Source organism: Orbicella franksi, chromosome 1, assembly GCF_964199315.1.
Source record: "Orbicella franksi chromosome 1, jaOrbFran1.1, whole genome shotgun sequence".
NCBI classification, from domain to species: Eukaryota; Metazoa; Cnidaria; class Anthozoa; order Scleractinia; family Merulinidae; genus Orbicella; species Orbicella franksi.
This window is the reverse complement of record NC_138145.1, coordinates 4,795,361-4,818,241: the sequence shown is the minus strand read 5'-3', so window position 1 is coordinate 4,818,241 and position 22,881 is coordinate 4,795,361. Positions and strand designations below refer to the sequence as shown.

The window sequence follows — 22,881 nt, the reverse complement described above, 5'->3', positions numbered from 1 at the left end:
TACCTTGCCAAAGGGAGCAAGAGCCAAGCGAATCCCAGTGTTGCCGGCTTCCACTGGGAGATAGTGCACGTAGACGGACGTAACAGGAGAGTCTGACTCCGTAACCTGGAGCTCGTGAAGGTCATCGAGCCACAAAACTTTATTTCCCAAGATGGCGTTACGGTATTCAGTGGATGTAAAAGTCACTCGAATACGACCATTAGGAATAAATTGTATTGATTGAACCCTTTTAAAATCAAGTTTTTTAGACAATAATTGCACAATGACATTGGTAGACATGGCAGCCACCATGCCATGGGCGTGGATAACCACGGTTTTAGGCTGAGGAACAGGCATTTGAGATATAAATATCAGCCTAAAATAATTCCAACAGCCAAAAAAGAGACTGGGCCAAAGGGTTGGAAGACCCAGCAAAGAGATATGAGAAGATGGGCAGACCTTAAGTCAAGCCCAAAAAGGCCGGGGCCAAGATGGATGGGTGACCCCACCAAGTTAAGCCCGACTGGATGGGTGACCCGGCTTAACTATGAAAAACAAGATTCCGGCTGGGTGACTCAAGCCAACAAGAAGACCCGAAGGAAATATGGCGGCCAAAAAACAGCCAAAAAACCAGATCAAACTGGCGAAACTTACCAAGCAGTTGGAAAAGAGGACCTCAGGATACCACAAGGATAGGGCCTTCGGCCATACTCCAGAGCGTCAGGTAAGTATGAAAATTCTTGACGCGGGGGCCGTCAAAGGCAAACCTCCTTACCTCTATATCCTTGTGGTAGTGCTTTGCGGGCGTGCTAGAACCTCCAGCCTCACTTCTAGGCGGCTCTAGAGTAGCTTCCCTCCTCAGTCTGTGCCTGCCGACAGAGAAAAACGCCAGACATTAGTGTCAGGAGGAGGCTTTCTTTGATTTCTTTCTTTGATTGAATGAAGGTTTCTTCCCCGAGGGGAAGTGGGCCGCACTCGGAGGTAGTGCTATACCGAGGCAACCCGTGGCTGGGACGAGGCAAGCCTCTTTTCCACAGCCCAGTTCCAAAAATCAGTTTAATATATGAGCTGCTCAATGAGCAGCGTATCAGATATTAAGCTGATAAGAACAGATACTACACTTGATCTTAGCCAAAAGGCCGAGAAGCGATACCGGACCTTCCCTCCCCTAGGAGGGTGGTCCAGGGTTTCCCCCTTTGAGATATGGTGGTCAATATGCTGTCGCCGAGGGGCCTGGAGCCGACTGTAGGCCGACGCCATGGAGCAAGTTGCCGTCGTAGACGCACTTGTTCTACAACACAAGTCCACAAAAATCAGCAGCAAAGTTGATAACGTGCCTCCAGGGGTGAGTGAGATCAAACACCTTTTTGCCCTCCAAAACGAGGCAACATGTTAAAGACCTGTAATGACTCCGTTACTAAGATAGCGCTACAGACACAGGCAGAAAAAAAACGGCTACGTTATCAACATTCGCTCTCCACGTGCATACAACTTGCAGAGAAGTCAAGAAATGCCTGCTAAAAGATTGCTGGTTGCTATTATTGCTTTGCTTTTGCTTTGGTGGCTCGTTTAAAAGACTAAATTTTCAGCCCTTTCTCTTGTCTACGACCATACCACAGGGAAAGCACCGGTTCTCGTCCGATCACCGAAGTTAAGCCCTGTCGGGCGGGGTTAGTACTTGGATGGGTGACCGCCTGGGAATACCCCGTGTTGTAGACTTTTCATTTTCTCGGCCGTTTTATTTTGCATATGTTCATTTTTTCTTTCTTTTACTACCACCTTTGGCTATTCCAGTGGCTGGAAAGCACAAATAACTTTTTACACATTTCAGGAGACTCAAAAGATAGCTAGAAAACATGAAAAGTACCCTTAAAATGATCGCGGGATAAATTAGAATCGAAGTCTCGCGCGCTAACGTTCGCGTGCGAAACGGTTATTTATGACATCAAATTGGCGTGTGTGACATCAAATAATTCGAAGCAAAATGATATTCTGCCTTGCCGAACGGTTTTCAAGCAGCTAAAAGTGCGGAAAACTACGCCAATTCCCAAAGAAATGCGCCCGATCAACAACGGCAAAGCAAACAACACACGCGAGCCGTTGCATATTAACGGTCGACACGAATTCGAGCCGTCAAAACAATTCTATTCATGACTTGACTTGGAGAATGACGGAGGCTCGGACCGTTGTCTAGTTTAGTCAACGAACCACCAACACAACAATCGTAAGGTAGAAATCAACTCACGGTTTGGCCAGCACTTCTCCTGTTACTTTCCTTGTCCTTTGCTCTTTCCATACTGTAAGTCGACGAACGTTACTTCGAGGACAAACTTGGCGGGGATCGAGTCAATGATTGACCGCCTGCCGAAACAAACGCAAATCGGAAAAGCCACCTTCTTCAGTTCAGTACAACATGGATGCATGACAACACGAGTTCCAGCGCACTCGCCTTTTCAGTTGCAGCTGGAAATCCTTGCCTTGCTTGACACGTTCCTTCGTTGTTCACTGTGCCCAGTCGTCCAGCCCGGCCCGGCCAACTGACGAACAAAGCAAAGCGTCAATCATTAACCATCCACCATTCACAGGGCCAACACTTGCACTTTTTCGGGGGCGAGCGCGAACGCAGGCCCCCACTACCAGAAATTATACGCTCGAGTTACCCACATTTGGGGTAATCGCAAGGGTCAACCCGATCGAAGTGCAATGAAAGGGCCTCGCCTTGAGAGGACTGCCTCCTTGATCACAGTACCTCCCGCGTCAGGTAAGTATGAAAATTCTTGACGCGGGGGCCGTCAAAGGCAAACCTCCTTACCTCTATATCCTTGTGGTAGTGCTTTGCGGGCGTGCTAGAACCTCCAGCCTCACTTCTAGGCGGCTCTAGAGTAGCTTCCCTCCTCAGTCTGTGCCTGCCGACAGAGAAAAACGCCAGACATTAGTGTCAGGAGGAGGCTTTCTTTGATTTCTTTCTTTGATTGAATGAAGGTTTCTTCCCCGAGGGGAAGTGGGCCGCACTCGGAGGTAGTGCTATACCGAGGCAACCCGTGGCTGGGACGAGGCAAGCCTCTTTTCCACAGCCCAGTTCCAAAAATCAGTTTAATATATGAGCTGCTCAATGAGCAGCGTATCAGATATTAAGCTGATAAGAACAGATACTACACTTGATCTTAGCCAAAAGGCCGAGAAGCGATACCGGACCTTCCCTCCCCTAGGAGGGTGGTCCAGGGTTTCCCCCTTTGAGATATGGTGGTCAATATGCTGTCGCCGAGGGGCCTGGAGCCGACTGTAGGCCGACGCCATGGAGCAAGTTGCCGTCGTAGACGCACTTGTTCTACAACACAAGTCCACAAAAATCAGCAGCAAAGTTGATAACGTGCCTCCAGGGGTGAGTGAGATCAAACACCTTTTTGCCCTCCAAAACGAGGCAACATGTTAAAGACCTGTAATGACTCCGTTACTAAGATAGCGCTACAGACACAGGCAGAAAAAAAACGGCTACGTTATCAACATTCGCTCTCCACGTGCATACAACTTGCAGAGAAGTCAAGAAATGCCTGCTAAAAGATTGCTGGTTGCTATTATTGCTTTGCTTTTGCTTTGGTGGCTCGTTTAAAAGACTAAATTTTCAGCCCTTTCTCTTGTCTACGACCATACCACAGGGAAAGCACCGGTTCTCGTCCGATCACCGAAGTTAAGCCCTGTCGGGCGGGGTTAGTACTTGGATGGGTGACCGCCTGGGAATACCCCGTGTTGTAGACTTTTCATTTTCTCGGCCGTTTTATTTTGCATATGTTCATTTTTTCTTTCTTTTACTACCACCTTTGGCTATTCCAGTGGCTGGAAAGCACAAATAACTTTTTACACATTTCAGGAGACTCAAAAGATAGCTAGAAAACATGAAAAGTACCCTTAAAATGATCGCGGGATAAATTAGAATCGAAGTCTCGCGCGCTAACGTTCGCGTGCGAAACGGTTATTTATGACATCAAATTGGCGTGTGTGACATCAAATAATTCGAAGCAAAATGATATTCTGCCTTGCCGAACGGTTTTCAAGCAGCTAAAAGTGCGGAAAACTACGCCAATTCCCAAAGAAATGCGCCCGATCAACAACGGCAAAGCAAACAACACACGCGAGCCGTTGCATATTAACGGTCGACACGAATTCGAGCCGTCAAAACAATTCTATTCATGACTTGACTTGGAGAATGACGGAGGCTCGGACCGTTGTCTAGTTTAGTCAACGAACCACCAACACAACAATCGTAAGGTAGAAATCAACTCACGGTTTGGCCAGCACTTCTCCTGTTACTTTCCTTGTCCTTTGCTCTTTCCATACTGTAAGTCGACGAACGTTACTTCGAGGACAAACTTGGCGGGGATCGAGTCAATGATTGACCGCCTGCCGAAACAAACGCAAATCGGAAAAGCCACCTTCTTCAGTTCAGTACAACATGGATGCATGACAACACGAGTTCCAGCGCACTCGCCTTTTCAGTTGCAGCTGGAAATCCTTGCCTTGCTTGACACGTTCCTTCGTTGTTCACTGTGCCCAGTCGTCCAGCCCGGCCCGGCCAACTGACGAACAAAGCAAAGCGTCAATCATTAACCATCCACCATTCACAGGGCCAACACTTGCACTTTTTCGGGGGCGAGCGCGAACGCAGGCCCCCACTACCAGAAATTATACGCTCGAGTTACCCACATTTGGGGTAATCGCAAGGGTCAACCCGATCGAAGTGCAATGAAAGGGCCTCGCCTTGAGAGGACTGCCTCCTTGATCACAGTACCTCCCGCGTCAGGTAAGTATGAAAATTCTTGACGCGGGGGCCGTCAAAGGCAAACCTCCTTACCTCTATATCCTTGTGGTAGTGCTTTGCGGGCGTGCTAGAACCTCCAGCCTCACTTCTAGGCGGCTCTAGAGTAGCTTCCCTCCTCAGTCTGTGCCTGCCGACAGAGAAAAACGCCAGACATTAGTGTCAGGAGGAGGCTTTCTTTGATTTCTTTCTTTGATTGAATGAAGGTTTCTTCCCCGAGGGGAAGTGGGCCGCACTCGGAGGTAGTGCTATACCGAGGCAACCCGTGGCTGGGACGAGGCAAGCCTCTTTTCCACAGCCCAGTTCCAAAAATCAGTTTAATATATGAGCTGCTCAATGAGCAGCGTATCAGATATTAAGCTGATAAGAACAGATACTACACTTGATCTTAGCCAAAAGGCCGAGAAGCGATACCGGACCTTCCCTCCCCTAGGAGGGTGGTCCAGGGTTTCCCCCTTTGAGATATGGTGGTCAATATGCTGTCGCCGAGGGGCCTGGAGCCGACTGTAGGCCGACGCCATGGAGCAAGTTGCCGTCGTAGACGCACTTGTTCTACAACACAAGTCCACAAAAATCAGCAGCAAAGTTGATAACGTGCCTCCAGGGGTGAGTGAGATCAAACACCTTTTTGCCCTCCAAAACGAGGCAACATGTTAAAGACCTGTAATGACTCCGTTACTAAGATAGCGCTACAGACACAGGCAGAAAAAAAACGGCTACGTTATCAACATTCGCTCTCCACGTGCATACAACTTGCAGAGAAGTCAAGAAATGCCTGCTAAAAGATTGCTGGTTGCTATTATTGCTTTGCTTTTGCTTTGGTGGCTCGTTTAAAAGACTAAATTTTCAGCCCTTTCTCTTGTCTACGACCATACCACAGGGAAAGCACCGGTTCTCGTCCGATCACCGAAGTTAAGCCCTGTCGGGCGGGGTTAGTACTTGGATGGGTGACCGCCTGGGAATACCCCGTGTTGTAGACTTTTCATTTTCTCGGCCGTTTTATTTTGCATATGTTCATTTTTTCTTTCTTTTACTACCACCTTTGGCTATTCCAGTGGCTGGAAAGCACAAATAACTTTTTACACATTTCAGGAGACTCAAAAGATAGCTAGAAAACATGAAAAGTACCCTTAAAATGATCGCGGGATAAATTAGAATCGAAGTCTCGCGCGCTAACGTTCGCGTGCGAAACGGTTATTTATGACATCAAATTGGCGTGTGTGACATCAAATAATTCGAAGCAAAATGATATTCTGCCTTGCCGAACGGTTTTCAAGCAGCTAAAAGTGCGGAAAACTACGCCAATTCCCAAAGAAATGCGCCCGATCAACAACGGCAAAGCAAACAACACACGCGAGCCGTTGCATATTAACGGTCGACACGAATTCGAGCCGTCAAAACAATTCTATTCATGACTTGACTTGGAGAATGACGGAGGCTCGGACCGTTGTCTAGTTTAGTCAACGAACCACCAACACAACAATCGTAAGGTAGAAATCAACTCACGGTTTGGCCAGCACTTCTCCTGTTACTTTCCTTGTCCTTTGCTCTTTCCATACTGTAAGTCGACGAACGTTACTTCGAGGACAAACTTGGCGGGGATCGAGTCAATGATTGACCGCCTGCCGAAACAAACGCAAATCGGAAAAGCCACCTTCTTCAGTTCAGTACAACATGGATGCATGACAACACGAGTTCCAGCGCACTCGCCTTTTCAGTTGCAGCTGGAAATCCTTGCCTTGCTTGACACGTTCCTTCGTTGTTCACTGTGCCCAGTCGTCCAGCCCGGCCCGGCCAACTGACGAACAAAGCAAAGCGTCAATCATTAACCATCCACCATTCACAGGGCCAACACTTGCACTTTTTCGGGGGCGAGCGCGAACGCAGGCCCCCACTACCAGAAATTATACGCTCGAGTTACCCACATTTGGGGTAATCGCAAGGGTCAACCCGATCGAAGTGCAATGAAAGGGCCTCGCCTTGAGAGGACTGCCTCCTTGATCACAGTACCTCCCGCGTCAGGTAAGTATGAAAATTCTTGACGCGGGGGCCGTCAAAGGCAAACCTCCTTACCTCTATATCCTTGTGGTAGTGCTTTGCGGGCGTGCTAGAACCTCCAGCCTCACTTCTAGGCGGCTCTAGAGTAGCTTCCCTCCTCAGTCTGTGCCTGCCGACAGAGAAAAACGCCAGACATTAGTGTCAGGAGGAGGCTTTCTTTGATTTCTTTCTTTGATTGAATGAAGGTTTCTTCCCCGAGGGGAAGTGGGCCGCACTCGGAGGTAGTGCTATACCGAGGCAACCCGTGGCTGGGACGAGGCAAGCCTCTTTTCCACAGCCCAGTTCCAAAAATCAGTTTAATATATGAGCTGCTCAATGAGCAGCGTATCAGATATTAAGCTGATAAGAACAGATTTTAAGTTTTGAAATGAGTTTATTCTCAATAAACTACTTATGTACAAGTTAAAAAGTGCAAGGCACGTGGGCTTGGCCCCTCACATATAGCTATGTATCAAAAATAATTACTAAGGTATTACAAAAAAATGTTCGGGAATGATCGGAAGTGTTCGGAAGTGTTCGTTAAATATTCATTGTCCATTATGTTGATACGTATATACTAAGCTAAAGCGATCATAATTAAGGAGAACGACTATAATTTATCTAGAATAACGTTAGATCTAACTATTTACACTATATACAATATCCAAAATCCGGAGTTAGCTCCTGCATCGACCCCGCAACACAATCCCCTAAGGGGGTCTCTGAGGAGGCCAACCAAAATCCCCAACAAAGGAGCCTGTGAGCAGGGAACGACCGAAGCAGTCCGCGCACGGATTGTGAATATGTAGCCATTATAAGAAAATGCGATAGGAGGAATCAGAAATAACACAGAGCGAAGACTCCCAGGCGGACGCAAAGTTCGAATTGGACAATCGGAAATGATCCAAAGAAATTCGTTTACGGATATCAGTTTTAATATAACGAATAATAGCGCGGGAGTCTTCGTTTCCATTATGAAAGGTAGACTTGTTACGAAATTTCCAAATTCCGTAAAGAACGGTTTTGATGACAAATCTGGCCAAGCGTGCATTTCTAGGATCCACGCGTGGCCATTGAAAGAAGAAAACAAAAAGACAATTAGGTAGAAAAGTCACACCAAGAAGAGAAGACAAAATAGGCGTGAAGTGTGTCCAAACAGACTTCACGCGAGCACAATTAAGGAAACAATGATCGATTGTTTCTTTTCGGGGGCAGGATGCGCAGCGGTCAGAGTTGATATAACCCCAGTTCTTCATGGAGTCACGAACTTTGACCGCTCGCAGAATAATCAGCCACAATAGATCATTTTTAAAATTCTCAGAAAAACCATCACGGACAAGAGACCAATGCCGATCCAAGTCAAAACCGATAGACAAGAAAGAAACCCAATAACGATGAATTACAGGCGAGGACGATTTTTCCATAAGAAGGGTAGAATAACATTTCTTCGAAGTAAAAAGAAAATCAAGCCAGTCTTGGCAAGACAAAATCTTGCGAAGACTGTCTAAAACGGAAAGGCAATTCGAGTAAAAAGGCGTCAAAAATTGTGCGCTCGGGGAGGAGTTATCCCGAAGAAAACTCCACTCCGATCGAAAAGAGGATAGCTTAGCACCGAAAAAATACTTAATAAGATAAAAAGACTTTGAATCGGCACTGGTACAATTAGAAATAATAGAAGCTAGTTTTAACGCATCTGCTTTAACCTTAAAATTAATTATACCTAACCCCCCCCTTAAAAAAGACTGATGACACGACTGTCGACTTACAGTTTCAATACGACACCCCCAAAGGAAAGGCCAGATTAAGTTATTGACTTCAGTAACAACCCATTTAGGAACAGAAAGAATAGTAGCAAGATATAACAATTTACTAATACCTAACGTATTAACAATTAAAGATTTACCAACTAAAGATAAAGAACGAGATTTCCATAAATTAAGATGATTTTCTAACTTTTTCAGTTTAGGCTGCCAATTGTCGGATTCAGGATTTTGTCCAAAGACCACTCCCAAGATTTTCATTTTTGACACCCACGTGAGGCCAAATGGTTGATCAGTGCGTGAGCGCCACGCACCCAACCACATGGCCTCCGTTTTGGAAACGTTGAGTTTAGCCCCAGATCCCCGCTCATAAATTTGAATGACTTTGAAAAGAATCTCAAGAGAACGAACGGATTTAACTAGACTAGTCGTGTCATCAGCGTAAACCCCTACTTTATATTGGGAACCTCTAGCACCAGGCAGGAGAAAGCCTTCGATTTCAGCGCACGAACGAATTTTGCACGCAAGAGTTTCAACGCAAAGAATATACAACATCGGAGAAAGGGAATCCCCCTGGCGGACCCCGCGAGATAAAGGAATCGGCTTCGTAAGCCATTCATTAACAATCACACGCATGTTAGCACCATTATAAAAAGTATTGATCCAAGTGCAAAAAGAAGGACCAAAGCCAAAACGAATTAAAAGATTCTGTAAAAAGGTACGGTTAACACGATCGAAGGCCTTCTCCTGGTCGAGACTTACCAAAATGCCAGTTTCACCAGTACGGTCTATGTAATCTAAAATGTCTCTGAGAGCGTGAAGATTTGAAGAAATTTTCCGCCCGGGAACAGAACATGTTTGGTCAGGATCGACAATGAATTGGAGAACTTTAGAAAGGCGAACAGAAATAGCTTTAGAGCAAATTTTATAATCAACGTTGAGGAGGGAAATCGGCCTCCAATTTTTAAGAGATTTCCGATCACCTTTTTTAAAAATCACGCGAGTATTACTCGTTTTCATGGAGTCACACATCTCGCCAGCTTCAAAACACGCATTATAAACAAGAATTAAATGAGGCGATAGAACATCCCAGAACTTTCGATAGAATTCAACGGTTAGACCGTCGGGCCCGGGAGATTTGTTTGTATTCATGTTTTTAATAGCAAAAGAAATTTCATCAATTGTCATTGCACCTTCGCACAATGACGATTGATCATGCGAAAGCTGGCGAGAAAGAGAAGACAAAAGATCGTTTTGGAAATTCAAATCAATGGGTTCTTCAGAAAACAAGGAGGAATAGAAATCAACATGTGCTTGCTCAATCTCTTCTTGAGAAGAAACTTCGGCACCGGACGAGTCATAGATCGATGACATGTGGCTCTTTTGAGCGTTAGACGATTGTAGTTGGAAAAAATAGCGAGTAGGACGCTCACCGTCTTCAAGCCATTCAGCGCGGCTACGAATTAAAATTCCTTCGGTTTCCTTAATGTAAATGGCCTTTAGACGGCATTCAACGTCATGAATTAGGTCAACAACAGAATTGTCACCGTCAACCAAGCGTTGACGAAGACCGATTAATTTATTCGTTAGAAAAACACGATCACGACATAATTGACGCCGTTTTTGGCGGGAAAAAGAAATCGATTCCTCCTTGATGGAAACTTTCAAGAACTCCCACCAATCTTGAGGAGAGGCAAAAGAAGCGAAATAACAAACGTGACTTTGAATTAAACTACGAATATTATCGCAAAAACTTTTATCGTCAAGAAGCGAATTATTAAATTTCCATACCCCTGGGCCACGTTTAATAGCATCAGGGATTTGGAAAACAAAAGAAACGAAGTCGTGATCGGAAAGCGGGCAAGGTGAGATTTCACATTGACAGTCGGATGTAAACAAGTCTTTGGAAACAAAGAACTTGTCCAAACGGCTGGCAATTGAATAGTCATGATTAAACCAAGTGAATTCGCGCGCGCGGGGATGTAATTTACGCCACGCATCAACCAAAATAAAATCAGATTTCAAAGAGCTACATTCGTTGCCGACAGAAACATTACCTCCGAATTTATCGAGCGCGTTGTCATAACAATTAAAATCGCCCCCGATCACAAGAGCAGAGGCGGGAATAAAAAATTCATGAAGAGATTCATAAAAAGATTTTCGATCAGTAAGATTGGTGGGAGCATAAATATTAACAAAATTAATATCGACACCATCAATCCTGACCAAAAGACTAATTAATCGCCCATTAGAGTCCTTTTTCCAAGATACAATTTCATCGGAGCATTTAGGGGAAATTAAAATGGCAACACCGCCTTGTTTTCCAATTGCGGGGGACCAAAAACTACGCCCCAACCATCTACGGGAAAGAGCCCTGATGTTTGCCTCAGAGCTGACTAGCGTTTCTTGAAGAAAACAAATGTCGCAGTCGGATTTTTCAATAAGATCGAAGAGGAGATTATTATTAAGGGGATTCCCCAAACCCCTCGCATTAATAGTTAGGACTTTGAAAGTATCTCAGAAAAAGGACTTAAAAGAGGAACATAACAAAATTACTCTTTATGTTTCCTGCCTTTCTTTTGTTTACGTTTCTCCTTAGGGACAGCATCAGTCTGGGTCTGGGCCTTGCGTTTTAAGTCAGAGGACGCCTCCATCGGCGACGAAGGGGGAGCAGAAGAACGTGGTTTGCCAGCAACTAGGGAAGGAGAGGTAGGTTTGCGAAGAGCAGCTGCTGCCAGAGCTTCAGGGACTGGAGCGGGAGTACGGCGAGAGATTCGAGGACGGGCAGAACTAGTGGAAGAATTGGCGGGAGGAGGATTTGACGAAGCATCGATGACGATGACATCAGGTTTGATGAGACCCTGAGAATCTAGAACATGTTGTGATTGAGCGGATGGAGGATTAGCATCAGGTGAAGAGTTAGCAGGTTGAACGTTGACAGGTTGAGCATTTGGCAGTGATTCGGATGGTGTAAACAGAACAGGGGTTTCAGCGGCAGATGGAGGCACAGAAGTCGATGGACCAGCAGATGGAGTAGCGGTAGCGGTAACAGATGATTCAGCGGCATCTGCAGGAGGTGGGTGGGTCTTAGAAGGCAGAGCTGCGGCCAAAGGGAGGTCTTCTACAACATCGACATAGGCGTCGGACAAATCGGACTCGTCCGCCCATGCAAAAGAATCGCCAGAGTGGGTCTTATAGGAAGCGTCGCTAACCTCAGAGGCGTCATCGTCATCGTCGTCATCAACATTCACTGGAGCAGATTCATCTGTGGGCTCGCCGTAGACAACAGGAGAGACCCACGAGTACCTACAACGGCTACTAGTATGGCCATCCTCTTTGCAGAAGTGACATAGAGGCGGGGCTGGACAACGGTTCGCTTCGTGACCAATGTTCTCACAATTGAAACACACCTTGTGGTCGCAGGCATTACTAAAATGGCCAGGCAAATTACACTTACGGCAGGTAAGCGGCTGACCAGCATACTTTACAAAGACTTGATATTTACCAAAACGGAGAAAGTTAGGGACGGGCTTGACAATCCGGACGCGATAATGACGTAAACCATTGTAAATATTAGGTGCGTAATCAAATTTACCACGGCGATAATGAATAACCTCGCAGAAAGGAGCGAGGCGCTTTATTATAGCCCAATCACTCAGTTCAAAAGGAGCGTCGTAAATAGTCAAGAATGTAAGAGGCCTGTCGATATCTTGAATAGCGTAACTTTCATTATTGATCGTGATAGAATTCAGGCTTAGGAATTTTTCTTTGGCGGCAGGAGATTTGAAAGTGACCACCACTTCACCGTTCATTTTTCGCTGTAAGCACTGAATTTCAGCGGCGTCAACATTTGCGGAGTTAAGGGCATCGAAAACTGAACGAGCAGATGTAAAACGTGAAGGTGTGAACAGTGCGGATCGAGGGCGTTTCGGCATGTCATTAACAAACGAACGACGCCATGATTGCGGGGCGTTGTCAGCAGAACCAGTCGTTCTCGCCGCTCTAGAAGCGTAAGTTTCCCCATCTACAACGGCACAATTGCGAGCCCCAGCATCTAAATTTTCAGGCTGAAGTACAGAATCAGCGCGAGGAACGTTCATTGCTTCAACATTCGCATTAGCAGATAAAGCGTCAGAAGAGACGTCAACAACATTTCCACCAGGGACCACATTTTCACCAGGAACAACAGCATTCTCTCCAGGGACAGCACCAACAGTATTCTCTCCAGGGACAGCATCAACAGAACGTACACTTGGGATATCAGCGTTAACAATAACATTATCGCATATTTCCATATTCAAAACTTCACAACTCACCGTACCACAATCTTTGTCATTTTCCATTTTTACATATATGGGATGGCAAAACTAAAAATGCCCGAAACAATCCCACAACAGGATCGCAGCCAAAAGGCCGAGAAGCGATACCGGACCTTCCCTCCCCTAGGAGGGTGGTCCAGGGTTTCCCCCTTTGAGATATGGTGGTCAATATGCTGTCGCCGAGGGGCCTGGAGCCGACTGTAGGCCGACGCCATGGAGCAAGTTGCCGTCGTAGACGCACTTGTTCTACAACACAAGTCCACAAAAATCAGCAGCAAAGTTGATAACGTGCCTCCAGGGGTGAGTGAGATCAAACACCTTTTTGCCCTCCAAAACGAGGCAACATGTTAAAGACCTGTAATGACTCCGTTACTAAGATAGCGCTACAGACACAGGCAGAAAAAAAACGGCTACGTTATCAACATTCGCTCTCCACGTGCATACAACTTGCAGAGAAGTCAAGAAATGCCTGCTAAAAGATTGCTGGTTGCTATTATTGCTTTGCTTTTGCTTTGGTGGCTCGTTTAAAAGACTAAATTTTCAGCCCTTTCTCTTGTCTACGACCATACCACAGGGAAAGCACCGGTTCTCGTCCGATCACCGAAGTTAAGCCCTGTCGGGCGGGGTTAGTACTTGGATGGGTGACCGCCTGGGAATACCCCGTGTTGTAGACTTTTCATTTTCTCGGCCGTTTTATTTTGCATATGTTCATTTTTTCTTTCTTTTACTACCACCTTTGGCTATTCCAGTGGCTGGAAAGCACAAATAACTTTTTACACATTTCAGGAGACTCAAAAGATAGCTAGAAAACATGAAAAGTACCCTTAAAATGATCGCGGGATAAATTAGAATCGAAGTCTCGCGCGCTAACGTTCGCGTGCGAAACGGTTATTTATGACATCAAATTGGCGTGTGTGACATCAAATAATTCGAAGCAAAATGATATTCTGCCTTGCCGAACGGTTTTCAAGCAGCTAAAAGTGCGGAAAACTACGCCAATTCCCAAAGAAATGCGCCCGATCAACAACGGCAAAGCAAACAACACACGCGAGCCGTTGCATATTAACGGTCGACACGAATTCGAGCCGTCAAAACAATTCTATTCATGACTTGACTTGGAGAATGACGGAGGCTCGGACCGTTGTCTAGTTTAGTCAACGAACCACCAACACAACAATCGTAAGGTAGAAATCAACTCACGGTTTGGCCAGCACTTCTCCTGTTACTTTCCTTGTCCTTTGCTCTTTCCATACTGTAAGTCGACGAACGTTACTTCGAGGACAAACTTGGCGGGGATCGAGTCAATGATTGACCGCCTGCCGAAACAAACGCAAATCGGAAAAGCCACCTTCTTCAGTTCAGTACAACATGGATGCATGACAACACGAGTTCCAGCGCACTCGCCTTTTCAGTTGCAGCTGGAAATCCTTGCCTTGCTTGACACGTTCCTTCGTTGTTCACTGTGCCCAGTCGTCCAGCCCGGCCCGGCCAACTGACGAACAAAGCAAAGCGTCAATCATTAACCATCCACCATTCACAGGGCCAACACTTGCACTTTTTCGGGGGCGAGCGCGAACGCAGGCCCCCACTACCAGAAATTATACGCTCGAGTTACCCACATTTGGGGTAATCGCAAGGGTCAACCCGATCGAAGTGCAATGAAAGGGCCTCGCCTTGAGAGGACTGCCTCCTTGATCACAGTACCTCCCGCGTCAGGTAAGTATGAAAATTCTTGACGCGGGGGCCGTCAAAGGCAAACCTCCTTACCTCTATATCCTTGTGGTAGTGCTTTGCGGGCGTGCTAGAACCTCCAGCCTCACTTCTAGGCGGCTCTAGAGTAGCTTCCCTCCTCAGTCTGTGCCTGCCGACAGAGAAAAACGCCAGACATTAGTGTCAGGAGGAGGCTTTCTTTGATTTCTTTCTTTGATTGAATGAAGGTTTCTTCCCCGAGGGGAAGTGGGCCGCACTCGGAGGTAGTGCTATACCGAGGCAACCCGTGGCTGGGACGAGGCAAGCCTCTTTTCCACAGCCCAGTTCCAAAAATCAGTTTAATATATGAGCTGCTCAATGAGCAGCGTATCAGATATTAAGCTGATAAGAACAGATACTACACTTGATCTTAGCCAAAAGGCCGAGAAGCGATACCGGACCTTCCCTCCCCTAGGAGGGTGGTCCAGGGTTTCCCCCTTTGAGATATGGTGGTCAATATGCTGTCGCCGAGGGGCCTGGAGCCGACTGTAGGCCGACGCCATGGAGCAAGTTGCCGTCGTAGACGCACTTGTTCTACAACACAAGTCCACAAAAATCAGCAGCAAAGTTGATAACGTGCCTCCAGGGGTGAGTGAGATCAAACACCTTTTTGCCCTCCAAAACGAGGCAACATGTTAAAGACCTGTAATGACTCCGTTACTAAGATAGCGCTACAGACACAGGCAGAAAAAAAACGGCTACGTTATCAACATTCGCTCTCCACGTGCATACAACTTGCAGAGAAGTCAAGAAATGCCTGCTAAAAGATTGCTGGTTGCTATTATTGCTTTGCTTTTGCTTTGGTGGCTCGTTTAAAAGACTAAATTTTCAGCCCTTTCTCTTGTCTACGACCATACCACAGGGAAAGCACCGGTTCTCGTCCGATCACCGAAGTTAAGCCCTGTCGGGCGGGGTTAGTACTTGGATGGGTGACCGCCTGGGAATACCCCGTGTTGTAGACTTTTCATTTTCTCGGCCGTTTTATTTTGCATATGTTCATTTTTTCTTTCTTTTACTACCACCTTTGGCTATTCCAGTGGCTGGAAAGCACAAATAACTTTTTACACATTTCAGGAGACTCAAAAGATAGCTAGAAAACATGAAAAGTACCCTTAAAATGATCGCGGGATAAATTAGAATCGAAGTCTCGCGCGCTAACGTTCGCGTGCGAAACGGTTATTTATGACATCAAATTGGCGTGTGTGACATCAAATAATTCGAAGCAAAATGATATTCTGCCTTGCCGAACGGTTTTCAAGCAGCTAAAAGTGCGGAAAACTACGCCAATTCCCAAAGAAATGCGCCCGATCAACAACGGCAAAGCAAACAACACACGCGAGCCGTTGCATATTAACGGTCGACACGAATTCGAGCCGTCAAAACAATTCTATTCATGACTTGACTTGGAGAATGACGGAGGCTCGGACCGTTGTCTAGTTTAGTCAACGAACCACCAACACAACAATCGTAAGGTAGAAATCAACTCACGGTTTGGCCAGCACTTCTCCTGTTACTTTCCTTGTCCTTTGCTCTTTCCATACTGTAAGTCGACGAACGTTACTTCGAGGACAAACTTGGCGGGGATCGAGTCAATGATTGACCGCCTGCCGAAACAAACGCAAATCGGAAAAGCCACCTTCTTCAGTTCAGTACAACATGGATGCATGACAACACGAGTTCCAGCGCACTCGCCTTTTCAGTTGCAGCTGGAAATCCTTGCCTTGCTTGACACGTTCCTTCGTTGTTCACTGTGCCCAGTCGTCCAGCCCGGCCCGGCCAACTGACGAACAAAGCAAAGCGTCAATCATTAACCATCCACCATTCACAGGGCCAACACTTGCACTTTTTCGGGGGCGAGCGCGAACGCAGGCCCCCACTACCAGAAATTATACGCTCGAGTTACCCACATTTGGGGTAATCGCAAGGGTCAACCCGATCGAAGTGCAATGAAAGGGCCTCGCCTTGAGAGGACTGCCTCCTTGATCACAGTACCTCCCGCGTCAGGTAAGTATGAAAATTCTTGACGCGGGGGCCGTCAAAGGCAAACCTCCTTACCTCTATATCCTTGTGGTAGTGCTTTGCGGGCGTGCTAGAACCTCCAGCCTCACTTCTAGGCGGCTCTAGAGTAGCTTCCCTCCTCAGTCTGTGCCTGCCGACAGAGAAAAACGCCAGACATTAGTGTCAGGAGGAGGCTTTCTTTGATTTCTTTCTTTGATTGAATGAAGGTTTCTTCCCCGAGGGGAAGTGGGCCGCACTCGGAGGTAGTGCTATACCGAGGCAACCCGTGGCTGGGACGAGGCAAGCCTCTTTTCCACAGCCCAGTTCCAAAAATCAGTTTAATATATGAGCTGCTCAATGAGCAGCGTATCAGATATTAAGCTGATAAGAACAGATACTACACTTGATCTTAGCCAAAAGGCCGAGAAGCGATACCGGACCTTCCCTCCCCTAGGAGGGTGGTCCAGGGTTTCCCCCTTTGAGATATGGTGGTCAATATGCTGTCGCCGAGGGGCCTGGAGCCGACTGTAGGCCGACGCCATGGAGCAAGTTGCCGTCGTAGACGCACTTGTTCTACAACACAAGTCCACAAAAATCAGCAGCAAAGTTGATAACGTGCCTCCAGGGGTGAGTGAGATCAAACACCTTTTTGCCCTCCAAAACGAGGCAACATGTTAAAGACCTGTAATGACTCCGTTACTAAGATAGCGCTACAGACACAGGCAGAAAAAAAACGGCTACGTTATCAACATTCGCTCTCCACGTGCATACAACTTGCAGAGAAGTCAAGAAATGCCTGCTAAAAGATTGCTGGTTGCTATTATTGCTTTGCTTTTGCTTTGGTGGCTCGTTTAAAAGACTAAATTTTCAGCCCTTTCTCTTGTCTACGACCATACCACAGGGAAAGCACCGGTTCTCGTCCGATCACCGAAGTTAAGCCCTGTCGGGCGGGGTTAGTACTTGGATGGGTGACCGCCTGGGAATACCCCGTGTTGTAGACTTTTCATTTTCTCGGCCGTTTTATTTTGCATATGTTCATTTTTTCTTTCTTTTACTACCACCTTTGGCTATTCCAGTGGCTGGAAAGCACAAATAACTTTTTACACATTTCAGGAGACTCAAAAGATAGCTAGAAAACATGAAAAGTACCCTTAAAATGATCGCGGGATAAATTAGAATCGAAGTCTCGCGCGCTAACGTTCGCGTGCGAAACGGTTATTTATGACATCAAATTGGCGTGTGTGACATCAAATAATTCGAAGCAAAATGATATTCTGCCTTGCCGAACGGTTTTCAAGCAGCTAAAAGTGCGGAAAACTACGCCAATTCCCAAAGAAATGCGCCCGATCAACAACGGCAAAGCAAACAACACACGCGAGCCGTTGCATATTAACGGTCGACACGAATTCGAGCCGTCAAAACAATTCTATTCATGACTTGACTTGGAGAATGACGGAGGCTCGGACCGTTGTCTAGTTTAGTCAACGAACCACCAACACAACAATCGTAAGGTAGAAATCAACTCACGGTTTGGCCAGCACTTCTCCTGTTACTTTCCTTGTCCTTTGCTCTTTCCATACTGTAAGTCGACGAACGTTACTTCGAGGACAAACTTGGCGGGGATCGAGTCAATGATTGACCGCCTGCCGAAACAAACGCAAATCGGAAAAGCCACCTTCTTCAGTTCAGTACAACATGGATGCATGACAACACGAGTTCCAGCGCACTCGCCTTTTCAGTTGCAGCTGGAAATCCTTGCCTTGCTTGACACGTTCCTTCGTTGTTCACTGTGCCCAGTCGTCCAGCCCGGCCCGGCCAACTGACGAACAAAGCAAAGCGTCAATCATTAACCATCCACCATTCACAGGGCCAACACTTGCACTTTTTCGGGGGCGAGCGCGAACGCAGGCCCCCACTACCAGAAATTATACGCTCGAGTTACCCACATTTGGGGTAATCGCAAGGGTCAACCCGATCGAAGTGCAATGAAAGGGCCTCGCCTTGAGAGGACTGCCTCCTTGATCACAGTACCTCCCGCGTCAGGTAAGTATGAAAATTCTTGACGCGGGGGCCGTCAAAGGCAAACCTCCTTACCTCTATATCCTTGTGGTAGTGCTTTGCGGGCGTGCTAGAACCTCCAGCCTCACTTCTAGGCGGCTCTAGAGTAGCTTCCCTCCTCAGTCTGTGCCTGCCGACAGAGAAAAACGCCAGACATTAGTGTCAGGAGGAGGCTTTCTTTGATTTCTTTCTTTGATTGAATGAAGGTTTCTTCCCCGAGGGGAAGTGGGCCGCACTCGGAGGTAGTGCTATACCGAGGCAACCCGTGGCTGGGACGAGGCAAGCCTCTTTTCCACAGCCCAGTTCCAAAAATCAGTTTAATATATGAGCTGCTCAATGAGCAGCGTATCAGATATTAAGCTGATAAGAACAGATACTACACTTGATCTTAGCCAAAAGGCCGAGAAGCGATACCGGACCTTCCCTCCCCTAGGAGGGTGGTCCAGGGTTTCCCCCTTTGAGATATGGTGGTCAATATGCTGTCGCCGAGGGGCCTGGAGCCGACTGTAGGCCGACGCCATGGAGCAAGTTGCCGTCGTAGACGCACTTGTTCTACAACACAAGTCCACAAAAATCAGCAGCAAAGTTGATAACGTGCCTCCAGGGGTGAGTGAGATCAAACACCTTTTTGCCCTCCAAAACGAGGCAACATGTTAAAGACCTGTAATGACTCCGTTACTAAGATAGCGCTACAGACACAGGCAGAAAAAAAACGGCTACGTTATCAACATTCGCTCTCCACGTGCATACAACTTGCAGAGAAGTCAAGAAATGCCTGCTAAAAGATTGCTGGTTGCTATTATTGCTTTGCTTTTGCTTTGGTGGCTCGTTTAAAAGACTAAATTTTCAGCCCTTTCTCTTGTCTACGACCATACCACAGGGAAAGCACCGGTTCTCGTCCGATCACCGAAGTTAAGCCCTGTCGGGCGGGGTTAGTACTTGGATGGGTGACCGCCTGGGAATACCCCGTGTTGTAGACTTTTCATTTTCTCGGCCGTTTTATTTTGCATATGTTCATTTTTTCTTTCTTTTACTACCACCTTTGGCTATTCCAGTGGCTGGAAAGCACAAATAACTTTTTACACATTTCAGGAGACTCAAAAGATAGCTAGAAAACATGAAAAGTACCCTTAAAATGATCGCGGGATAAATTAGAATCGAAGTCTCGCGCGCTAACGTTCGCGTGCGAAACGGTTATTTATGACATCAAATTGGCGTGTGTGACATCAAATAATTCGAAGCAAAATGATATTCTGCCTTGCCGAACGGTTTTCAAGCAGCTAAAAGTGCGGAAAACTACGCCAATTCCCAAAGAAATGCGCCCGATCAACAACGGCAAAGCAAACAACACACGCGAGCCGTTGCATATTAACGGTCGACACGAATTCGAGCCGTCAAAACAATTCTATTCATGACTTGACTTGGAGAATGACGGAGGCTCGGACCGTTGTCTAGTTTAGTCAACGAACCACCAACACAACAATCGTAAGGTAGAAATCAACTCACGGTTTGGCCAGCACTTCTCCTGTTACTTTCCTTGTCCTTTGCTCTTTCCATACTGTAAGTCGACGAACGTTACTTCGAGGACAAACTTGGCGGGGATCGAGTCAATGATTGACCGCCTGCCGAAACAAACGCAAATCGGAAAAGCCACCTTCTTCAGTTCAGTACAACATGGATGCATGACAACACGAGTTCCAGCGCACTCGCCTTTTCAGTTGCAGCTGGAAATCCTTGCCTTGCTTGACACGTTCCTTCGTTGTTCACTGTGCCCAGTCGTCCAGCCCGGCCCGGCCAACTGACGAACAAAGCAAAGCGTCAATCATTAACCATCCACCATTCACAGGGCCAACACTTGCACTTTTTCGGGGGCGAGCGCGAACGCAGGCCCCCACTACCAGAAATTATACGCTCGAGTTACCCACATTTGGGGTAATCGCAAGGGTCAACCCGATCGAAGTGCAATGAAAGGGCCTCGCCTTGAGAGGACTGCCTCCTTGATCACAGTACCTCCCGCGTCAGGTAAGTATGAAAATTCTTGACGCGGGGGCCGTCAAAGGCAAACCTCCTTACCTCTATATCCTTGTGGTAGTGCTTTGCGGGCGTGCTAGAACCTCCAGCCTCACTTCTAGGCGGCTCTAGAGTAGCTTCCCTCCTCAGTCTGTGCCTGCCGACAGAGAAAAACGCCAGACATTAGTGTCAGGAGGAGGCTTTCTTTGATTTCTTTCTTTGATTGAATGAAGGTTTCTTCCCCGAGGGGAAGTGGGCCGCACTCGGAGGTAGTGCTATACCGAGGCAACCCGTGGCTGGGACGAGGCAAGCCTCTTTTCCACAGCCCAGTTCCAAAAATCAGTTTAATATATGAGCTGCTCAATGAGCAGCGTATCAGATATTAAGCTGATAAGAACAGATACTACACTTGATCTTAGCCAAAAGGCCGAGAAGCGATACCGGACCTTCCCTCCCCTAGGAGGGTGGTCCAGGGTTTCCCCCTTTGAGATATGGTGGTCAATATGCTGTCGCCGAGGGGCCTGGAGCCGACTGTAGGCCGACGCCATGGAGCAAGTTGCCGTCGTAGACGCACTTGTTCTACAACACAAGTCCACAAAAATCAGCAGCAAAGTTGATAACGTGCCTCCAGGGGTGAGTGAGATCAAACACCTTTTTGCCCTCCAAAACGAGGCAACATGTTAAAGACCTGTAATGACTCCGTTACTAAGATAGCGCTACAGACACAGGCAGAAAAAAAACGGCTACGTTATCAACATTCGCTCTCCACGTGCATACAACTTGCAGAGAAGTCAAGAAATGCCTGCTAAAAGATTGCTGGTTGCTATTATTGCTTTGCTTTTGCTTTGGTGGCTCGTTTAAAAGACTAAATTTTCAGCCCTTTCTCTTGTCTACGACCATACCACAGGGAAAGCACCGGTTCTCGTCCGATCACCGAAGTTAAGCCCTGTCGGGCGGGGTTAGTACTTGGATGGGTGACCGCCTGGGAATACCCCGTGTTGTAGACTTTTCATTTTCTCGGCCGTTTTATTTTGCATATGTTCATTTTTTCTTTCTTTTACTACCACCTTTGGCTATTCCAGTGGCTGGAAAGCACAAATAACTTTTTACACATTTCAGGAGACTCAAAAGATAGCTAGAAAACATGAAAAGTACCCTTAAAATGATCGCGGGATAAATTAGAATCGAAGTCTCGCGCGCTAACGTTCGCGTGCGAAACGGTTATTTATGACATCAAATTGGCGTGTGTGACATCAAATAATTCGAAGCAAAATGATATTCTGCCTTGCCGAACGGTTTTCAAGCAGCTAAAAGTGCGGAAAACTACGCCAATTCCCAAAGAAATGCGCCCGATCAACAACGGCAAAGCAAACAACACACGCGAGCCGTTGCATATTAACGGTCGACACGAATTCGAGCCGTCAAAACAATTCTATTCATGACTTGACTTGGAGAATGACGGAGGCTCGGACCGTTGTCTAGTTTAGTCAACGAACCACCAACACAACAATCGTAAGGTAGAAATCAACTCACGGTTTGGCCAGCACTTCTCCTGTTACTTTCCTTGTCCTTTGCTCTTTCCATACTGTAAGTCGACGAACGTTACTTCGAGGACAAACTTGGCGGGGATCGAGTCAATGATTGACCGCCTGCCGAAACAAACGCAAATCGGAAAAGCCACCTTCTTCAGTTCAGTACAACATGGATGCATGACAACACGAGTTCCAGCGCACTCGCCTTTTCAGTTGCAGCTGGAAATCCTTGCCTTGCTTGACACGTTCCTTCGTTGTTCACTGTGCCCAGTCGTCCAGCCCGGCCCGGCCAACTGACGAACAAAGCAAAGCGTCAATCATTAACCATCCACCATTCACAGGGCCAACACTTGCACTTTTTCGGGGGCGAGCGCGAACGCAGGCCCCCACTACCAGAAATTATACGCTCGAGTTACCCACATTTGGGGTAATCGCAAGGGTCAACCCGATCGAAGTGCAATGAAAGGGCCTCGCCTTGAGAGGACTGCCTCCTTGATCACAGTACCTCCCGCGTCAGGTAAGTATGAAAATTCTTGACGCGGGGGCCGTCAAAGGCAAACCTCCTTACCTCTATATCCTTGTGGTAGTGCTTTGCGGGCGTGCTAGAACCTCCAGCCTCACTTCTA

General features: G+C 47.0%; 1 protein-coding gene and 24 non-coding genes across 25 annotated transcripts; 8 read left to right on the top strand and 17 right to left on the bottom strand.

Moving 5' to 3' along the window:
• Positions 1-938: 938 nt before the first annotated feature.
• LOC145466067 (U2 spliceosomal RNA) lies at positions 939-1,130 on the bottom strand. Its single transcript, XR_014041808.1, has one exon. It is a non-coding gene; the product is annotated as a U2 spliceosomal RNA (small nuclear RNA).
• Positions 1,131-1,579: 449 nt separating this feature from the next.
• Positions 1,580-1,698, top strand: LOC145466562 (5S ribosomal RNA). Its single transcript, XR_014041936.1, has one exon. It is a non-coding gene; the product is annotated as a 5S ribosomal RNA (ribosomal RNA).
• An 886-nt stretch (positions 1,699-2,584) lies between these two features.
• Positions 2,585-2,748, bottom strand: LOC145465491 (U1 spliceosomal RNA). Its single transcript, XR_014041618.1, has one exon. It is a non-coding gene; the product is annotated as a U1 spliceosomal RNA (small nuclear RNA).
• Positions 2,749-2,975: 227 nt separating this feature from the next.
• LOC145466063 (U2 spliceosomal RNA) lies at positions 2,976-3,167 on the bottom strand. The gene has a single exon (XR_014041804.1). It is a non-coding gene; the product is annotated as a U2 spliceosomal RNA (small nuclear RNA).
• A 449-nt stretch (positions 3,168-3,616) lies between these two features.
• LOC145466554 (5S ribosomal RNA) lies at positions 3,617-3,735 on the top strand. Its single transcript, XR_014041933.1, has one exon. It is a non-coding gene; the product is annotated as a 5S ribosomal RNA (ribosomal RNA).
• Positions 3,736-4,621: 886 nt separating this feature from the next.
• LOC145465484 (U1 spliceosomal RNA) lies at positions 4,622-4,785 on the bottom strand. The gene has a single exon (XR_014041613.1). It is a non-coding gene; the product is annotated as a U1 spliceosomal RNA (small nuclear RNA).
• Positions 4,786-5,012: 227 nt separating this feature from the next.
• Positions 5,013-5,204, bottom strand: LOC145466056 (U2 spliceosomal RNA). Its single transcript, XR_014041803.1, has one exon. It is a non-coding gene; the product is annotated as a U2 spliceosomal RNA (small nuclear RNA).
• A 449-nt stretch (positions 5,205-5,653) lies between these two features.
• LOC145466546 (5S ribosomal RNA) lies at positions 5,654-5,772 on the top strand. Its single transcript, XR_014041931.1, has one exon. It is a non-coding gene; the product is annotated as a 5S ribosomal RNA (ribosomal RNA).
• An 886-nt stretch (positions 5,773-6,658) lies between these two features.
• On the bottom strand, positions 6,659-6,822 carry LOC145465477 (U1 spliceosomal RNA). The gene has a single exon (XR_014041611.1). It is a non-coding gene; the product is annotated as a U1 spliceosomal RNA (small nuclear RNA).
• Positions 6,823-7,049: 227 nt separating this feature from the next.
• LOC145466306 (U2 spliceosomal RNA) lies at positions 7,050-7,249 on the bottom strand. The gene has a single exon (XR_014041866.1). It is a non-coding gene; the product is annotated as a U2 spliceosomal RNA (small nuclear RNA).
• Positions 7,151-13,083, bottom strand: LOC145486534 (uncharacterized). Its single transcript, XM_081465223.1, has one exon. It carries the CDS (start codon positions 12,930-12,932, stop codon positions 11,142-11,144), a length of 1,791 nt encoding a protein of 596 aa, XP_081321349.1. The 5' UTR covers positions 12,933-13,083; the 3' UTR covers positions 7,151-11,141.
• A 380-nt stretch (positions 13,084-13,463) lies between these two features.
• On the top strand, positions 13,464-13,582 carry LOC145466539 (5S ribosomal RNA). The gene has a single exon (XR_014041929.1). It is a non-coding gene; the product is annotated as a 5S ribosomal RNA (ribosomal RNA).
• Positions 13,583-14,468: 886 nt separating this feature from the next.
• On the bottom strand, positions 14,469-14,632 carry LOC145465468 (U1 spliceosomal RNA). Its single transcript, XR_014041609.1, has one exon. It is a non-coding gene; the product is annotated as a U1 spliceosomal RNA (small nuclear RNA).
• Positions 14,633-14,859: 227 nt separating this feature from the next.
• LOC145466049 (U2 spliceosomal RNA) lies at positions 14,860-15,051 on the bottom strand. Its single transcript, XR_014041801.1, has one exon. It is a non-coding gene; the product is annotated as a U2 spliceosomal RNA (small nuclear RNA).
• Positions 15,052-15,500: 449 nt separating this feature from the next.
• LOC145466535 (5S ribosomal RNA) lies at positions 15,501-15,619 on the top strand. Its single transcript, XR_014041922.1, has one exon. It is a non-coding gene; the product is annotated as a 5S ribosomal RNA (ribosomal RNA).
• Positions 15,620-16,505: 886 nt separating this feature from the next.
• LOC145465461 (U1 spliceosomal RNA) lies at positions 16,506-16,669 on the bottom strand. The gene has a single exon (XR_014041606.1). It is a non-coding gene; the product is annotated as a U1 spliceosomal RNA (small nuclear RNA).
• A 227-nt stretch (positions 16,670-16,896) lies between these two features.
• LOC145466042 (U2 spliceosomal RNA) lies at positions 16,897-17,088 on the bottom strand. The gene has a single exon (XR_014041798.1). It is a non-coding gene; the product is annotated as a U2 spliceosomal RNA (small nuclear RNA).
• Positions 17,089-17,537: 449 nt separating this feature from the next.
• On the top strand, positions 17,538-17,656 carry LOC145466528 (5S ribosomal RNA). Its single transcript, XR_014041916.1, has one exon. It is a non-coding gene; the product is annotated as a 5S ribosomal RNA (ribosomal RNA).
• Positions 17,657-18,542: 886 nt separating this feature from the next.
• On the bottom strand, positions 18,543-18,706 carry LOC145465456 (U1 spliceosomal RNA). The gene has a single exon (XR_014041605.1). It is a non-coding gene; the product is annotated as a U1 spliceosomal RNA (small nuclear RNA).
• A 227-nt stretch (positions 18,707-18,933) lies between these two features.
• Positions 18,934-19,125, bottom strand: LOC145466035 (U2 spliceosomal RNA). Its single transcript, XR_014041797.1, has one exon. It is a non-coding gene; the product is annotated as a U2 spliceosomal RNA (small nuclear RNA).
• A 449-nt stretch (positions 19,126-19,574) lies between these two features.
• LOC145466522 (5S ribosomal RNA) lies at positions 19,575-19,693 on the top strand. Its single transcript, XR_014041914.1, has one exon. It is a non-coding gene; the product is annotated as a 5S ribosomal RNA (ribosomal RNA).
• An 886-nt stretch (positions 19,694-20,579) lies between these two features.
• On the bottom strand, positions 20,580-20,743 carry LOC145465450 (U1 spliceosomal RNA). The gene has a single exon (XR_014041603.1). It is a non-coding gene; the product is annotated as a U1 spliceosomal RNA (small nuclear RNA).
• Positions 20,744-20,970: 227 nt separating this feature from the next.
• LOC145466019 (U2 spliceosomal RNA) lies at positions 20,971-21,162 on the bottom strand. The gene has a single exon (XR_014041793.1). It is a non-coding gene; the product is annotated as a U2 spliceosomal RNA (small nuclear RNA).
• A 449-nt stretch (positions 21,163-21,611) lies between these two features.
• On the top strand, positions 21,612-21,730 carry LOC145466508 (5S ribosomal RNA). Its single transcript, XR_014041909.1, has one exon. It is a non-coding gene; the product is annotated as a 5S ribosomal RNA (ribosomal RNA).
• An 886-nt stretch (positions 21,731-22,616) lies between these two features.
• LOC145465443 (U1 spliceosomal RNA) lies at positions 22,617-22,780 on the bottom strand. The gene has a single exon (XR_014041602.1). It is a non-coding gene; the product is annotated as a U1 spliceosomal RNA (small nuclear RNA).
• Positions 22,781-22,881: the final 101 nt, after the last annotated feature.